The following is a 14381-nucleotide window of genomic DNA, read 5'->3' on the forward strand; positions in this document are numbered from 1 at the left end:
CCAACCGGGCTCCCCGCCGAGCACCTGATGCGGGGCTTGATCCCATGACCCTGAGATCATGACCTGAGCCGAAACCAAGGGTCAGAAGCTCAACTGAATGAACCACCCAGGCGGCCCTTTATTCATTTTCTTTACCTCAAACCCTATCTAGTAGCACTTGGCAAGTACAGAGACAAGTCAATTAAATTCATTCATCAAATATTTGCGCTTCTGCTACGTATCAGACGCTGGCGACACAGCCATGAACAAGACCAAGTTCCTGGGGACCAAAAATGTACCATTTCAGGTACTAATAACTGCTCTACGTGAAAACAGAGAAGAGGGAGTTCAGGAAGACTGCCTGAGGAAATCAAGTAAGGAAACAAGCCACAAGATCGGGGGCGGTGTCTTCCGGGATGAGGGAACAGTGGGAACGAAAGTCCTGCAAGAGAAATCAGCTTTGGTGGGTCAAAGGAGGAACAAGGCAGCAGGTATGGCGTGAGCCGGTTGAAGGGTCGTGATGAGGTTGCCAGAGCAGATTCAACCCAGTGCTGTCAGGTCTTGCAGGCCACAGTAAAAAATCTGGATTTTACTGAGGCAGAAGGCTATTGGAGGGCTTTGGGCAGTGCCATGCTCTGGCTCAGGCCACTGGGAATGGAATGGCCTTTGCGCCTCAGTGCTGGAGAGCGGACAATACTGCGGACAGTAACCCAATGTGGAGCCAATGAGGATGACAGGGACTGAAATAAGATGGGGATAAGGTCAGAAGACGGCATTTAAAAATTCTATTTTGGGTATGTTCAATTCGGTATCTCTTTTAGATATCCAAACTGAGTTATCAAGTAGCTGGGTAGAGAGCTGGATAGGTCAGGGTTAAGTTTAGACTACAGAGAAACTTGACAAGTCAACAAAATGATGACATTTAAAGTCAAGGAAGTAGGGATTAAATGCAGAGAAAGCCACCAAGGACAAAGACAAACTCCATCACTTTGTGTTTGAAAGGAGCCAGTAGATATAAAAGGACCAGCTGGTGAGATAGGAGGAAAATCAGTGTTGCATCTGGAAGGTTCCAGCGTTGTCTCCTAGAACCCAAGTGAAGAAAGTGTTTGAACAAAGGAGTGAACGACTGAGCCAAATCCAGCCAAGGACCGGTAAAGGATCAACAATTGATCATTCAGACTGGCAAAACAGGGACTATTGCTAACCTTAACGGGCAGTTCGTCAAGCAGAGGAATGAAAGCATACTGAAGGAATAGGATGAGTGAACAAATGCAGTGAATGAACGAATGGCAGGCTAGATAGGTACAAGGACCCCAGTGATGTTCACTGGTTTGCTCACACTGAAAGGGATAAGTCATCAACAACCATCTTAGAAACTGGATATTCTGTGCTTTTCCTAAATCACAGAATGCTAAAATCACAAAGTCATGTGGAAAATCTGAAGACTTTCGTCACGGCACGCAGGTAAGATGCAGTTTTCGATCAGACTACTTTAATTCACTTATAGAAGCAGCTGCATTTAAGTTTTGCCTCCTTACAAATCACTCTAAAAACCTACCTATAAAAAAAACAGCCCCTTTGTGTCCATGTCCCTCAGGTAAAAACTGTCCCACTAAGTCTTAAAATGTGTAGACATTTTCTTTTGGTTTTAAATGCCAGAAATTATAATCCCATCAACTGCCCATGTGTCACCCTGCTCAGCTTAGATTCATGGTGTCAAATATTCCCTTTTAACTTTTTTTTTTAAATCAGAGAGAGTGAGTGAGCACAAGCAGGGGGAGCGGCAGGCAGAGGGAGAAGCAGGCTCCCCGCCGAGCAGGGAGCCCGATGCGGGACTTGATCCCAGGACCCTGGGATCTTGACCTGAGCCGAAGGCAGACGCTTCACCGACTGAGCCACCCAGGCATCCCTACACTTAACTTCTCATGTTGCTATTTTACCTTCTACAAACCAACTCCAAGTTTCCTCAAGTCACTTTGCTTTGCTAAATCTTAAGTGCAAAAATGACTTGTCATTAAACACGCACAACCTAAGAGGGAGGTTGCCCCAGTCATTCCTTAGCCTTCCTTCCTTCACTTCCTGGAACGTGCCAGGCTCCTTCTGCCTCTCAGGCCGTACAGATACTGCTCTGCGTGAAGTGCCTGGTTGACTTTGCCTTGTCTGTCATATATGTTCCAATCGCACCATACACTCTCCCTTCATAGCACTTATCACATTCATTATTAAAATAAAGACGGGAGAATAATTTCACCATCATTTATTTTCCTTGCCCAAACCTGTGTCAAAGGTGCCACGGGGGTAAAAACATTAGGTTTAAATGTAAGATTTCGGGGTGGGGGGTGGGGGGTGGGAGGGTGGGTTCCCGCAGTATTGAGACGGTTAAGTAAAAGTGAGTGGCCAACGTTTTTAAATTTAGAAATTTATTCTGTTTAATCCACAAGCTTTATATAGCTTTAGTTTAAAAAAAAAAAAAACAAAAAACAAAAACAGTGAAAACAAAGACACTATTTCAAAGTCTGGGCCCTTCCAGCCTTCCAAATATGAGAGCTCTGAAGGTTGTATATACCAATTGGAAGAACAAGACAAAATTATGAATGGAGCCATGACATTTCATAAAACAAACTTTTATATAACTGAAGGATCCTTCCTGGGACTAGTTAATTGCCTTTACAAAAAAAACGCAACAGAATAGAATGAAATTCCAGTGTTCCAAATCAACTTGTTACACATCAATATAAACCCACAGTGTCCTGGCAAACAACATGCTTTCATTTTCCGTCTCGTCCTAGAGCTCAAATCCTGATTCATTTCAGCAGAGACTCCACAGGCAACAGGAAAGATTGTGGCATTAAAATATTCATTTATACTTCTGTGGTAGTTCAACAGTGGTCTTATTTCTGGGCAAGCTTGCAAACCATACAAGGTTGGAAGCATCATAACTTAAATGGGTGCTAAGACTCAAATGAGAAATAAAAAAAAAATGAAAAGAAAGAAAACCTCTGGGAATAGCCAAGGCCTTTAAAGAAACCATAAGAATGCCAACAATATTGAAACCCCCTTTTTTAAAAAGGGGATTTTTTTTTTGGCTTAAAATATTTCACTCTAAATGAATTTATGTCAGCTGTCAATGAAAGAATGTCACTAATACACTGTGGACACCTTTTGCAATGTAAATCCATGCCCTTTTTTTTTTTTACATGGTGAACTTCAACCTAGCAATTATTACAACAAATGTTATAGTCTAAAGCTCAAACACATTTTAGCAATTTTGAAATTGAATTGCGTACAAACCAAATAAAATGTACATCGTGACACACATTCCCGCCTAAGACTGTGGGGACACTTGAGCCTTCCGCATCGACCTCAGCGCCTTTTCGCGCAGGTGCTTTTCTAAGTCGTCGAGGTTGTCTTCGGGCTCGCTTTCGGTCTCCTAAAACCAGAGGGGTCACACTGGTGAGTCCTGAGACACTGGCGAACAGGTGTAGGGCGCAGGACAGAACCACATCATGGCGGCAGCCGCACAACTCTATGAATACACTAAAAACCCCTCAATCACATACTTTCTTTCCTTTTTTAAAAAATTTTATCTTTAAGTAATCTCTACACCCAATGCAGGGCTCAAACTCACAACCTTGAGATCAACAGGTGCAGGCCCTACTGAGCCAGCCAGGTGCCCCTGGATCACATACTTGCAATAGGTGAATGGCATGTTAATTATATCTCAAAGAAGTTATTCTTAAAAATCTACATTAAGCTTTTGGCAGCCATTCACATTCTTCTCCTTACTCTTGGCAAATTCCCGTTCTTGGCAGATCATCAAGAATGATGACAGATCAGGAGAGAGCTAACAGCCAAGTAGCCATTACTATAAAAAAATCTGCAGCTCCTCCTCCACGTCCAACGACTTAGCGAACTGCAGGAAGTGCAAGGCATACGTACCTTCTTAGGCTCGGGCTCTGCCTCCGCCTCCTCCTGGGCCGACGAGGCCGCGGGCGCAGCGGGGGCCGCGGGGGGGACTGCTGCTGCGGCGGCTGCCGCCACGGCCTTTTCCTTCTTGTGTTTTTTGTGCTTCTTGTGCTTCTTATCCTTTTTGTGTTTCTTGTCCTTCTTTTTCTTCTTTTTCTTTCCACCTCCTTCTGGGTCTGAGTTCTAGAAATCCAGAAAAATCACAATAAAATCAATCAGACTAAAATGCTGTCCAACTAAACATTTTATTTTCTCAAAGGAATAACTAAATGGACAAATCTCAGGATTTCCTAAGGCTTCGGGGGAGAAAAAGGCCCAAGGGCAATCCCTGCCAAGAAAAGTATGTTGAGCCGAAAACCACACTGCGAGCAAAGATGCTCTTCACAGATTCTACGAGTCAGAATGGATTTTGCCCAACTAACGGCACATATAAAGCCATGTTTCCCAACCACAAGCTGCCAGTCAGGTGGGTGTCCAGGATCCAGAGCCACCTCCAAACGTACGGAAAGCAGCACGTGCAAAAGAAAGAAAAAATCTTTGAACTCAGCTAGGCCTGAGGTGAATTCTGGCTCCTGAACCCATTCACCATGTGACCTCAGACGAATCGGTGGACTTCTTCTGAGCCCCTTCTGTCAACCTAAATAAAATGGGTACAGCAATCCCCGACAGAGTAAACGGGTCTACCTGTAAACCACCCACAATACTAGCCTAATAGGAAGCAGGCTTTCAATAAGTACAGCTATTATTCTAAACACATGCTTGTGTGAATGCCACATCTCCAGCCACTGTAGGACTTCTCTAGCTCTAGAATGGAGGGAGTTTGCTCCTTAATGCATAATACGGTTGACCTTGAACAACGTGGGGCTTAGAGGCACCACCTCCCCGTGCAGTTGAAAATCTGCATATAACTTTTGACTCTCCCCAAAATTAACTACTAACAGCCTACATAGACCAGAAGCCTTATGGGTAACGTAACACTCAATGAACACAGATTTTGGATGTTATAAAAAGTATGTTACTAAGCAAAGTATAAGGAGGAGAAAACACATTTACAGTGCTGTGCCGTATTCATCAAAAGACCTCCACATCTATGTGGCCCTGCTCCATGCTGTTCAAGGGTCCGATTGTTTATACCAAAATTATGCAAAGGGCAAGTTCTGCTGCAAGTGAATCCCATCAGTAATCCTCAAATTTCACATTTCAGATTTCTAAGCAGTTACTTAAATTCCTCAATCCATTCAGTTAGTTTGTAAAATTTAGGCAAACCTACTATGAGATGGACCCTAACCATTAACTTTATACAATAAAGAAACCTGTTCAAGATCAGATTAATGACTCACAGAGGGGAAAATACAGTTTAAACTCCCAATACTTTAATATCCTAATGACATTTAAACTTGACAAGGTAAAAAACAAGTGTTATTTATGTGGCTTGCCAGAGATAAGACTATATGAGACAATACCGTACTTTCCACTTCAGCTAGTATTTCACAGGCTGCAAGGTTCATTTATTATAGAAATAATGTATTTCTACTGTGGGGAAAAAGGGCACTACACATAAGGAAAATTTTAGATTACTCATCCTTTCCCCTTCTAACATATAAGCACTGTTACTATTTGGTACCGGCTTTGTGGTATTTTTTTCCTTTATAAAAATGGAATCGTACTAACACACATATCTAATTTTCAAAGTTTTATTTTGTGATCCCCAAGTGTCCCCAAATATGTCAAATGCTATAGAAAACAGCAGAAAATACTATTTTTCCCCTAGATAATAGAACCATGGGTAACTTTTTCTTTCCTGTTATTCTAGATTTTCTATATAGGCCAATTTTAACCACCAAGATTACAGAATTTAACAATATTAGATGTGATGTCAATTAGCGGGTGATTGGATATGAAGCATGGACTGTGGTGCAACCACCCCCCCCCTTAATTTCATGCTTCCTTGAAGGCCAGCTGAACTACAGAACATAATGCTGCTCTGAGCCACATAAAAAACCAAAAGCTTGTCTTTGCTTCCAAGTGACCACATACAATTATAAAGGGTGTCCAGAACAGGGCAAACACATACCCTCGCCGGAGATGGGCTTGGTGTGGGGCTTTTAGCCTTTTTCACCGGTACCGCTGGTGACCAGTTGGTAGAGGGGGACTGGGACTGAACAGGAGACTGAGGTGCTGGGGGTTTTTTAGCTGCTGGCTCAGGAGATCCTGAGACAGATCGGGAGGACGAGACCCTCCTTATAGACTGAGGACTTGGTGAGGCAGCCCTAGAAACAGGGAAAGAAAAAAACAATTCAGTATCCAAGAGCAAAGGTCTTTCGTAAGAGAAAATAACCAACCACCATTATATAACCAGGTCACAAACTTTAAATATTTTACCACTTAGTCGATTCTACAAACACACACACATCAAATTTTTATCGTCTAAGTCTCCTGAAGAGTTTAAGCCCCATAATCCTCTATCCGTTCTGTTAACACTTCTTCCGGTATGAAATTAATAATGCCAGTTCCTTGTATTTAAAATGGCTTTTATCAGTCTTACATAGACATGCAGGAAATGTTCTATGCATTACTTCAGAGTTCAGTTTTGGAAGCACATCCCCCAATAAACCTGATACCCCTAAGAACCAAGTATAAAGTCCTATGGCATTTAGTTTATGGCATAAGGAACTATTCTGAAAACAGAAAATGGATCTGTGAATAGTACCTTTAAGCTGCCTTAAAAGCCTGTATTCCCAGCTTATTCTTTTCTGTAATTTCTCAGTGAAAGGGGGGGGGGGAGCTTCCAAACATAAAGAACTATGCAAGTTAGTGTTCCTAGCCAAGAAAGCATAAAATATTTTTACTTTTTTGTCTTTTTGGGTTCCGGAGTCCTGGAGACTCTCCTAATGGGCCTAGTACTTGGAGAAGGGGACTGCCTTCTTTGGGGTGATGATGATGCTCCTCTTCGAACAGGTGGAGGACTTGAGGAGGTTTGAGGAGCTCGAGGCCGTGGTGAGGGCGAATGCCTTTTGTTTGGTTGTGGTGACCGGGGCTCCCGGGTAGACCGGCTCGGGGAAGACCCTTTCCTATGCTTTGATGATAATGAAGGCGAACGTCTCTTGGTGACTGGGGAGCTTCTTTGTTTGGGAGGTGGAGAATGGGAGACCCGACGCTTTGGTGGTGGAGATGGTGATGCCCTTCGTTTAGGAGGGGGAGGGGGAGAAGCCGTTCTTCTCTTTGGAGGTGGAGAAGGAGAGTATCTCCTCTGTATCGGAGGAGAGTATCTTCTTGGGGAAGGTGAGCGCCGGCGGGGGGGAGGAGAAGGAGTCCTAGGAAAAATAAACCATTAAGCTGAAAGGTCCAAAACAGTAAGGCAACAGAATGCACAGAAAACTAACCAGAAGTTATGACAATACTGTAGTTAAGCACCAGGCAAAGACAGTACATTTTTAACTGGAAATGCTATGCCTTTATCCTCATTTAAAGGAAAAGAAATCACTTAGTGGCTCTGTTTACCCTAGATGATTAGAAAACAGGACATTCTGCTTAATGGAGAAATTTGAAGTTTCCAGAATGAATTCAAGTTTGTCAAAAGTCATTTAACATAATCCACATGGAACCAATTTAATGGGTTTTTCTGAGAAGAGAATCTTGCATAAATTGTGAACACCCACTATCATTATGTACAAGCTAGGCAGCTACATTTAGCTGCCCGTAGTGGAGTTTAGGAAGTCTGTGCTTTAAAAAGCTCTCCTGGGGGCAGCTGGGTAGCTCAGTCAGTTAAGTGTTCTGCCTTCGGCTCAGGTCATGATCTCAGGGTCCTGGGATCAAGCCCCATGTGGGGCTCCCTGCTCAGCAGGGAGTCTGCTTCTTGCCCCCACCCCGCCCCTGTTCATGTTCTCTCAAATAAATAAAATCTTCAAAAAAAAAAAAAAGAGCTCTCCTATGTGGTGCTCTCTTGACTGACATTTGGACTTGGCAAGAGTTCACTTGCACACGTTTTAAAAGGTATCTCTACACCTACTCAACCGTTCCAAGGAGAGACTTGGATTTTGCATCTCAAAAAACCACTTTTCAGTGGAAGTCTACCTACTAGGCAGAATGCATCCCTGTAGAAGTCCAAGCTGGCCTTCCACTTAATACTTAAGTCCTATATAATCTTAACTGCCTCTTAGAAATTCGACTTGAATATGACATTCAGTTCCAACTGCTTAATTTGCTTCTGAAATGTTCAGACCTTAAGCTCAAAATATTTTCCTGCCTAGAATCAGCTTTACAATAGGCTACTTTTTGGACAACAAGGTGTGCACCTCCATTTCCTCACCTGAAAAATGGGAACAATACCACCTACTGAGCAAGATCATCCCAAGGACTACAGATTAACTATATAAATAAGCATATAATAGGCATTCAATACTGTTTGGTAATGTATTTGAGCAATGTCCTTACAAATTTTCTCCCCTTTTATTCTGAAATCACTTTCGATTTACAGAAGAGCTATAAAAATAGTAGAAATTTGCCACTTAACAGCTCCCGACAGCATAACAAAAATGATCAAAACTATGAAATTAGCCACAGCACTTAGTATTAACTAAATTACAAACCCGGTTTCCCACTAATGTCTCTTTTTTCCCCAAAAATCACAATTCTACATTATATTTAGTTATCATGTGTCCTTAGTTCCTGCCAATGTGTGACTATTCCTTTGTCTTTCATGACTGCCATTTTTATTTATTTATCTTGAAGATTTTATTTATTTCAGAGAAAGAAGCACAGCAGAGGGAGGGGGGACAGTAGAGGGAGAAGCAGACTCCCCGCCAAGCAGGGATCCCAATGTGGGGCTCAATCCCAGGAGCATGGGATCATGACCTGAGCCAAAGACAGATGCCCAACTGACTCAGCCGCCCAGGATTGCCATTTTTAAAGAGTATTAGTTACCTTGTAGAATAACCTTCAATTTGGGTTTGTCTGGTATTTCCTAATAAATCAGACTGAGGTTCTGTATAATTGATAAGGATACCAGGATAAGGTATCTGGGAATTATAGAATGCCAGTATGTACTACTGACTGTTAGCTTGATTCCTTAGTTATGGAGGTATGTGCTGGAATTCTCCACTGTAAAGTTAGTATTTTTCCCTTTGTAATCACTAGACTTCCCCTTTTAATTTAACATCTTTATTGACATGTGATTCACATACCATAAATTTTAAAGGGTACATTTCAATGTTTTAAGTATATTCAGTCGTGTAACCATTACAACACTACCCATTCCCACCCTACCCTAGGCACCACAAATCTACTTTTATCTCTATAGATCTGGGTGTTCTGGACTTTTCATATTAACAGAATCATATAATATGTGGTGTTCTGTAAATGGCTGAGCAATGCCACTCTATTAAGATATTCTGATCATAAAGTTGCTTCAATTAGCTCCCACTAACATATCTAATAAAATATCTAATAAAATACCTTCGTCGTGGTGGTGGAGTGGGGGACCTGCGCCTACGAGGAGGAGGGGCAGGAGAAGGAGAACGTCGCCTTCTGGTAGGTGGTGGGGAGGGACTCCTCCTCCGTCTACCACTAAATCACCAAAAAGAAAAAAAAAAATTACAGGTGATTTGGAGTTAGCAGTTATAATTAAGTGATCCAGATGACATAGTTTCAATCATCGTTAACCCGAAGTGCAGCCAACTGTTCCCTCTATCCCTCAGTGCAATGTTTTTCAAACCACCTGCCAAGACCATTAGTCAAGACTCTGACTAAGAACCAGCATTTAGAAAATCAAAATATATTTACTTGTGGTTGTGGGAATGGTAAATTTTGTTTTGTAAAATTTTTGTTTCAGTATATAAATATGCAGAGTCTGGGTCATGATACAGAAATTCTTAACATGACACAGGGTGAAAAAAGTCTGGAAACACTGCCTTATGACATTGTTTTTTAATCTGAATGCACATCACAATTACTTAGGAAGCTAATCTGAGTTTGTTTACCAGGTCCGGACTATGGTCTAGCTGGTATATGCTGAAAAGGCTCTCCAGGTGATTCTGATTCCTTATTAGGAACAACTGTTTTAATACTCAGAAAACTTTCCATGTTCTAATTCGTAAGTTTAAAATTTTAATAGTCACCATAGGCTTAAGGCCCCAAATGTGGGTGTCACTGTTCCAAGTTCTCAATTTTTAAAAATGTATTTTCACTATTCAAGAGTTGCTTACTACTAACTAAAAACACTAACCCAAAAACAAAGGATTAAAAGTTGAGCACTAAAGCTATGACTGGGAGCAACATGGGTGAAATATAGACAATTATACAAAACCCTAATTCTGATCTGTTACACACTTAACCAACACAAATGCACACATAAAAAATACAATTATATCAACTGGACTAACTCACAGCAGTTTCCCAAGAGATATATTAAAATATACACCAAGCCAGTTTGCCACCTTCTGGCTAAGTTTGCACATATACAAAGTAATCACATACTATATAGTTTTCAGTTTCTTGACCAGCATAGGATTGAGGCTTCCTATGAACCTGGAAATATTTTCTAAAGTTTACTAGTCTTGATTCCCCCTTTAAAACTAAGGAGAGCTCTGTTACTAACAGAACAGAGAAAATCCTGAAATTCATTATTAAATTTAATAATTATTTTCATTATTTAATTTTCAATTCCAATTTGTTTATGCCTTGTGGGGACTAAGACTTCACTAGAACAGATTTAAAACAATAAACTACAAGAAGCAATCTACAAAGACAGATAAGCTTTGGACAAAATGAAATGTAGAGAGGAACTACTAACTGTAAGAAAATACAGTAAAGGAGAAGCCATTTTATTAGCAGGGTATAATCTGAGAATTACAGGACCCAGAGAGGATAACCACAGTATTGACTCAAGATTTCAAATAGGAAAAGACACTGGGGTTTTGACTTAAAAAGAAGCAAAAAGAGTTTAGAAGTGCAAACTAAGAGGATGAAGTGATACAAAGCAGAACTCTCTATGTTATCAGTAAATACAATCACATAAGAGGCTATTACTGGTTGATTATGTGGCTTCTTTTTAAAAATATTCTCCCAATTTCAGTTTGTAAAATCTAATCAGTAACTAAAAAACTGGACTCAGATTAGAACCTATTATGATAGACTAATGACCTGAGATATTTATTTTGTGCCTCATCTTCAATGGTAAAACAAAAGGCTGAGTGTAGCCAAAAGGTCCCTTGCAGTGATGACCCTCAATGTCCTGCTTCTATGTGAGAAAATAACCAAAAAGAATAAGTAAAACCATAACCAAACTTGCATTAACTTAAGGAACTGCTAGAAAAATCTGATAATCACTTAAAACTGGAGTACTGACACCACATGGCTCCATGATCTGAAGGCTACAGAATTTCTACCTGAGCTGAGAGGGCACACATTTCAAGGGTTAAAACAAAAAACTAATTTGAGATCAATCTATTTCAATTTTTCCATATGTGTTTTAAAAAATGTGACATAAAGTCCAGGTTCAATATATTTCTAAGAGGTCAAGTTTGTTCACTGTATTATTCAAAATTCTGAATGCTTAATGTATTTCATCTGCTTAATCTAACAACTAAGTGTTTTCTAGTTATTCTGAATAATGCCAAGCTAAGCTTTCAACTGTGTAGAAATTGTTGAGTAGTGAAGATCCCCTTCAAGTTGTGTGAGAACCGATTTCAGTAAGCCTCAATATGTGATGTAGCCCTCAAGTATGTAGAAACGCCAAGTTTTATCAGAAGGAGCCAGCGTGCTATCTCTGCAGCGACCTCTCCGAACAACCACTTCACTAGCAGAAGCTATAGATGTGACAACTACCTTTTTAATTTTTTTGTGATAACTTCTTTTCACTATGATCAATACGCCTTTTACCCTTTAAAGTTAAAGAGTGTTCGATACCCAAAGACAAGTGTTTCAAAGCATGGAAAATATTACCTGTTCAAAGTTTAAAGTTTACATATGAAGTAACCCAAACCAGGCTGTCCGTCCCCTTTTAAAAATATAATACTGAAACATCGTTCCAAATAATTCTTTCTCCCTCTCTAAATCCTAGACACCTGACAGCAATTTCTAACATCATTAAAACTGCAGGCCTTTTTAAAGAGGATAAACAAAAATACCCTGGAGCAGGGTAGTGAACATAAGTGTTGATAAATCATTTCCAAAAAGAAAGTAGTTCCATAAGGGGAGGGTGTAGGAGGGGGAAGGAATCTTACCACTAACCTGATTTTGTAAAGCAACTTTTTAGCTGTTGTACTAGCAATTTCCCAGAAGTCAGGGATATTATAGTTGGAAACGGAATGATTTGGCACCTAAATTTATCTTTCTTTTAAAAGGTTTTTACTGTCAAGTGTTCCACAACACAAATACACAACTTTGCTCCATCACAAACACTGCTGACTAGGTTCCAAAGAATCTTTCCAACAGAACTCTTATTAATCAGTGAGACTACCTAAAACAACACAACTTCAAAAAGTGAGCTAAAGAGGACAATGTGATAGTTTCATGAAGGATACTCAGAAATTTAGCAGCAGCTAAGAACCGCCCCCCCCCCCCCAAAAAGGAGAAGACTAATGAAGACAATATAATGGTATAATGTCAACAGCACAGGTCTAAGATCAGGCTTTGTCCCTTTATACCCTAAGAGACTCATTTTACTACTTCTGAGCCTTTTTTCTCACTTATGACATAGGCCTGAATTACAGATTTCTATTTGTGATTAAACTCTAAAATGTTACAGTTTTTATAGTCACAGACACCTGATCAAAAAGGTTCAGTGAAGATATGCAACCTACCTTCCTACTGCAGAGGACACTGAACACGGCCAGAGCCTCATGTTCATCTTTAATCTTTTTTAAAGTCTTTCCCAAGTTTTCCTTGCTTTCCTGAAAGCCACCACATAGGCCCTCCCCACTAAATCTAAGGAGCTATTATTACCCTATTGCTTGGAAAATATCCACGTACTATAACTGAACAAAAATCTAAGCTCAAATGGTACTCTAAAATGAACACTGTGTACAAGTTCTGTCATTAATTTGATGTGCAAAGAAATATAATCCACTAGAACTCAGAACTTCTCACAGCCATCCCCACTGTCTACACAGGGATGGGAGCAGGTCCCCTAAGTAGCAATCCCGTCACTACACCCTGACATGTAGCCTCAGGTACGAAGTAGTGGCTAACCAACCTTTTAGTCCCTGGCGATTGCCATCGCTTTCCCATTTGCATCCTGAGAGCAGTGGAGAAAAACAAAGGTCAGGAATTCCATTCACCAAATTATTTACTTCAATGGAGTTAAGTATCACTAATGGCGATGTCTTTTTCTTTTTGATGTTCCAAGATGTTCAGAAGTTAATGCTATGGTTTCACTGATCTAGTCATGCAGACATAGACATGGTGGTACAAACAAAACTTACCAAGATCTCACTAATAGTGATAACCACCAAATAAAGCAAAGAAAATGTCCCCAAACCCCCCAAATCTGACCATCTCCTTCTGTGTGAGTCCCTGAAATGAAGGAATTAACCAATTTCTAAAATAAGCCTGTAGCCCATCCCTTATTAGAAGTTTCATCACAACTACAGAACACCAGTGAAGACTACTGAAAGAAAAGACATTACCGAGGGGAAGTCTCTTTCTGGCGCTTTCGAGGTGATGGAGAGGCACTCCGGGAAGGGGAATGTCTCCGCCGCCTGCCTACCTCACCATTCTTCACATGGGACCTCTTGGGTCGCTCATCTTCTGAGGAAGAAGAGGAGCCAGAATCTATAATTACACAATAAACAAAAATTACGTTACATCTGTGCTTAAAAGAGTCTACCCATATTTTCTGAATCTAAGCAGATGGGAGTGTCCAAATTAGCAAGTTAAGCCCACTTATGCAAGCAAGCATGTATATAAGCCATCAGTCCTGAACAAAGGTTATTATCAATATATAGTCAGTGACTTAAAAACCAATCATAAATATACATCATTATTATATAATGAAGTTATATAAATCATTCCCAAGGCACACTCCAATAGGATACAAGTGTCCCTTAAGAATCTAGTGATTTTCCAAATTAAGCACAAAAAGCATCTCAAGTAAGTACTTGAGGCTTGTTACTCTAAGCACTTTTAAAACTACTGGAAGTCCTATTAGGGTCTGAAAAACTTCTTTCCACGTCCCTAGCATTTATCACACAAATAAGAACAATGTATGTGACAAGCCTTTCCTACACGCCTGGTAGCAAATGTCTGGGACTGCAAAAAGAAAAACTTCATTTGTTTGCACATGGTTTCCTTAACTTAAAATAACTAATAACTGTTCCCAAATATCAAAACAAAGTCCCAGGGCACCTGTGTGGCTTGGTCGGTTAAGTATCCGACTCTTAATTTCGACCCAGGTCATCATCTCAGGGTCTTGAGATCAAGCCCTGTGTCGGGCTCCG

General features: G+C 40.6%; 1 protein-coding gene across 8 annotated transcripts in view; it reads right to left on the bottom strand.

The window, feature by feature from the left end:
- Positions 1-2382: 2382 nt before the first annotated feature.
- The window catches only part of SRRM1 (serine and arginine repetitive matrix 1), a 30531-nt gene continuing 18532 nt past the window's right edge, over positions 2383-14381 (bottom strand). For 7 of the 8 annotated variants that reach the window (XM_078073624.1, XM_036088985.2, XM_036088983.2 and 4 more), the window contains 7 exons: positions 13572-13716; positions 13139-13180; positions 9400-9510; positions 6795-7259; positions 6020-6215; positions 3919-4128; positions 2383-3409 (listed from right to left, as the gene is read on the bottom strand). In XM_078073624.1, coding sequence (XP_077929750.1) covers positions 3305-3409; positions 3919-4128; positions 6020-6215; positions 6795-7259; positions 9400-9510; positions 13139-13180; positions 13572-13716 — 1274 coding nt within the window. In that variant the 3' untranslated portion in view covers positions 2383-3304. The remainder of the gene's footprint in view (positions 3410-3918; positions 4129-6019; positions 6216-6794; positions 7260-9399; positions 9511-13138; positions 13181-13571; positions 13717-14381) is intronic. The other variant, XM_036088986.2, reaches the window with a different exon arrangement.

The sequence above is a fragment of the Halichoerus grypus genome, chromosome 5, assembly GCF_964656455.1.
Source record: "Halichoerus grypus chromosome 5, mHalGry1.hap1.1, whole genome shotgun sequence".
Taxonomy (NCBI): Eukaryota; Metazoa; Chordata; class Mammalia; order Carnivora; family Phocidae; genus Halichoerus; species Halichoerus grypus.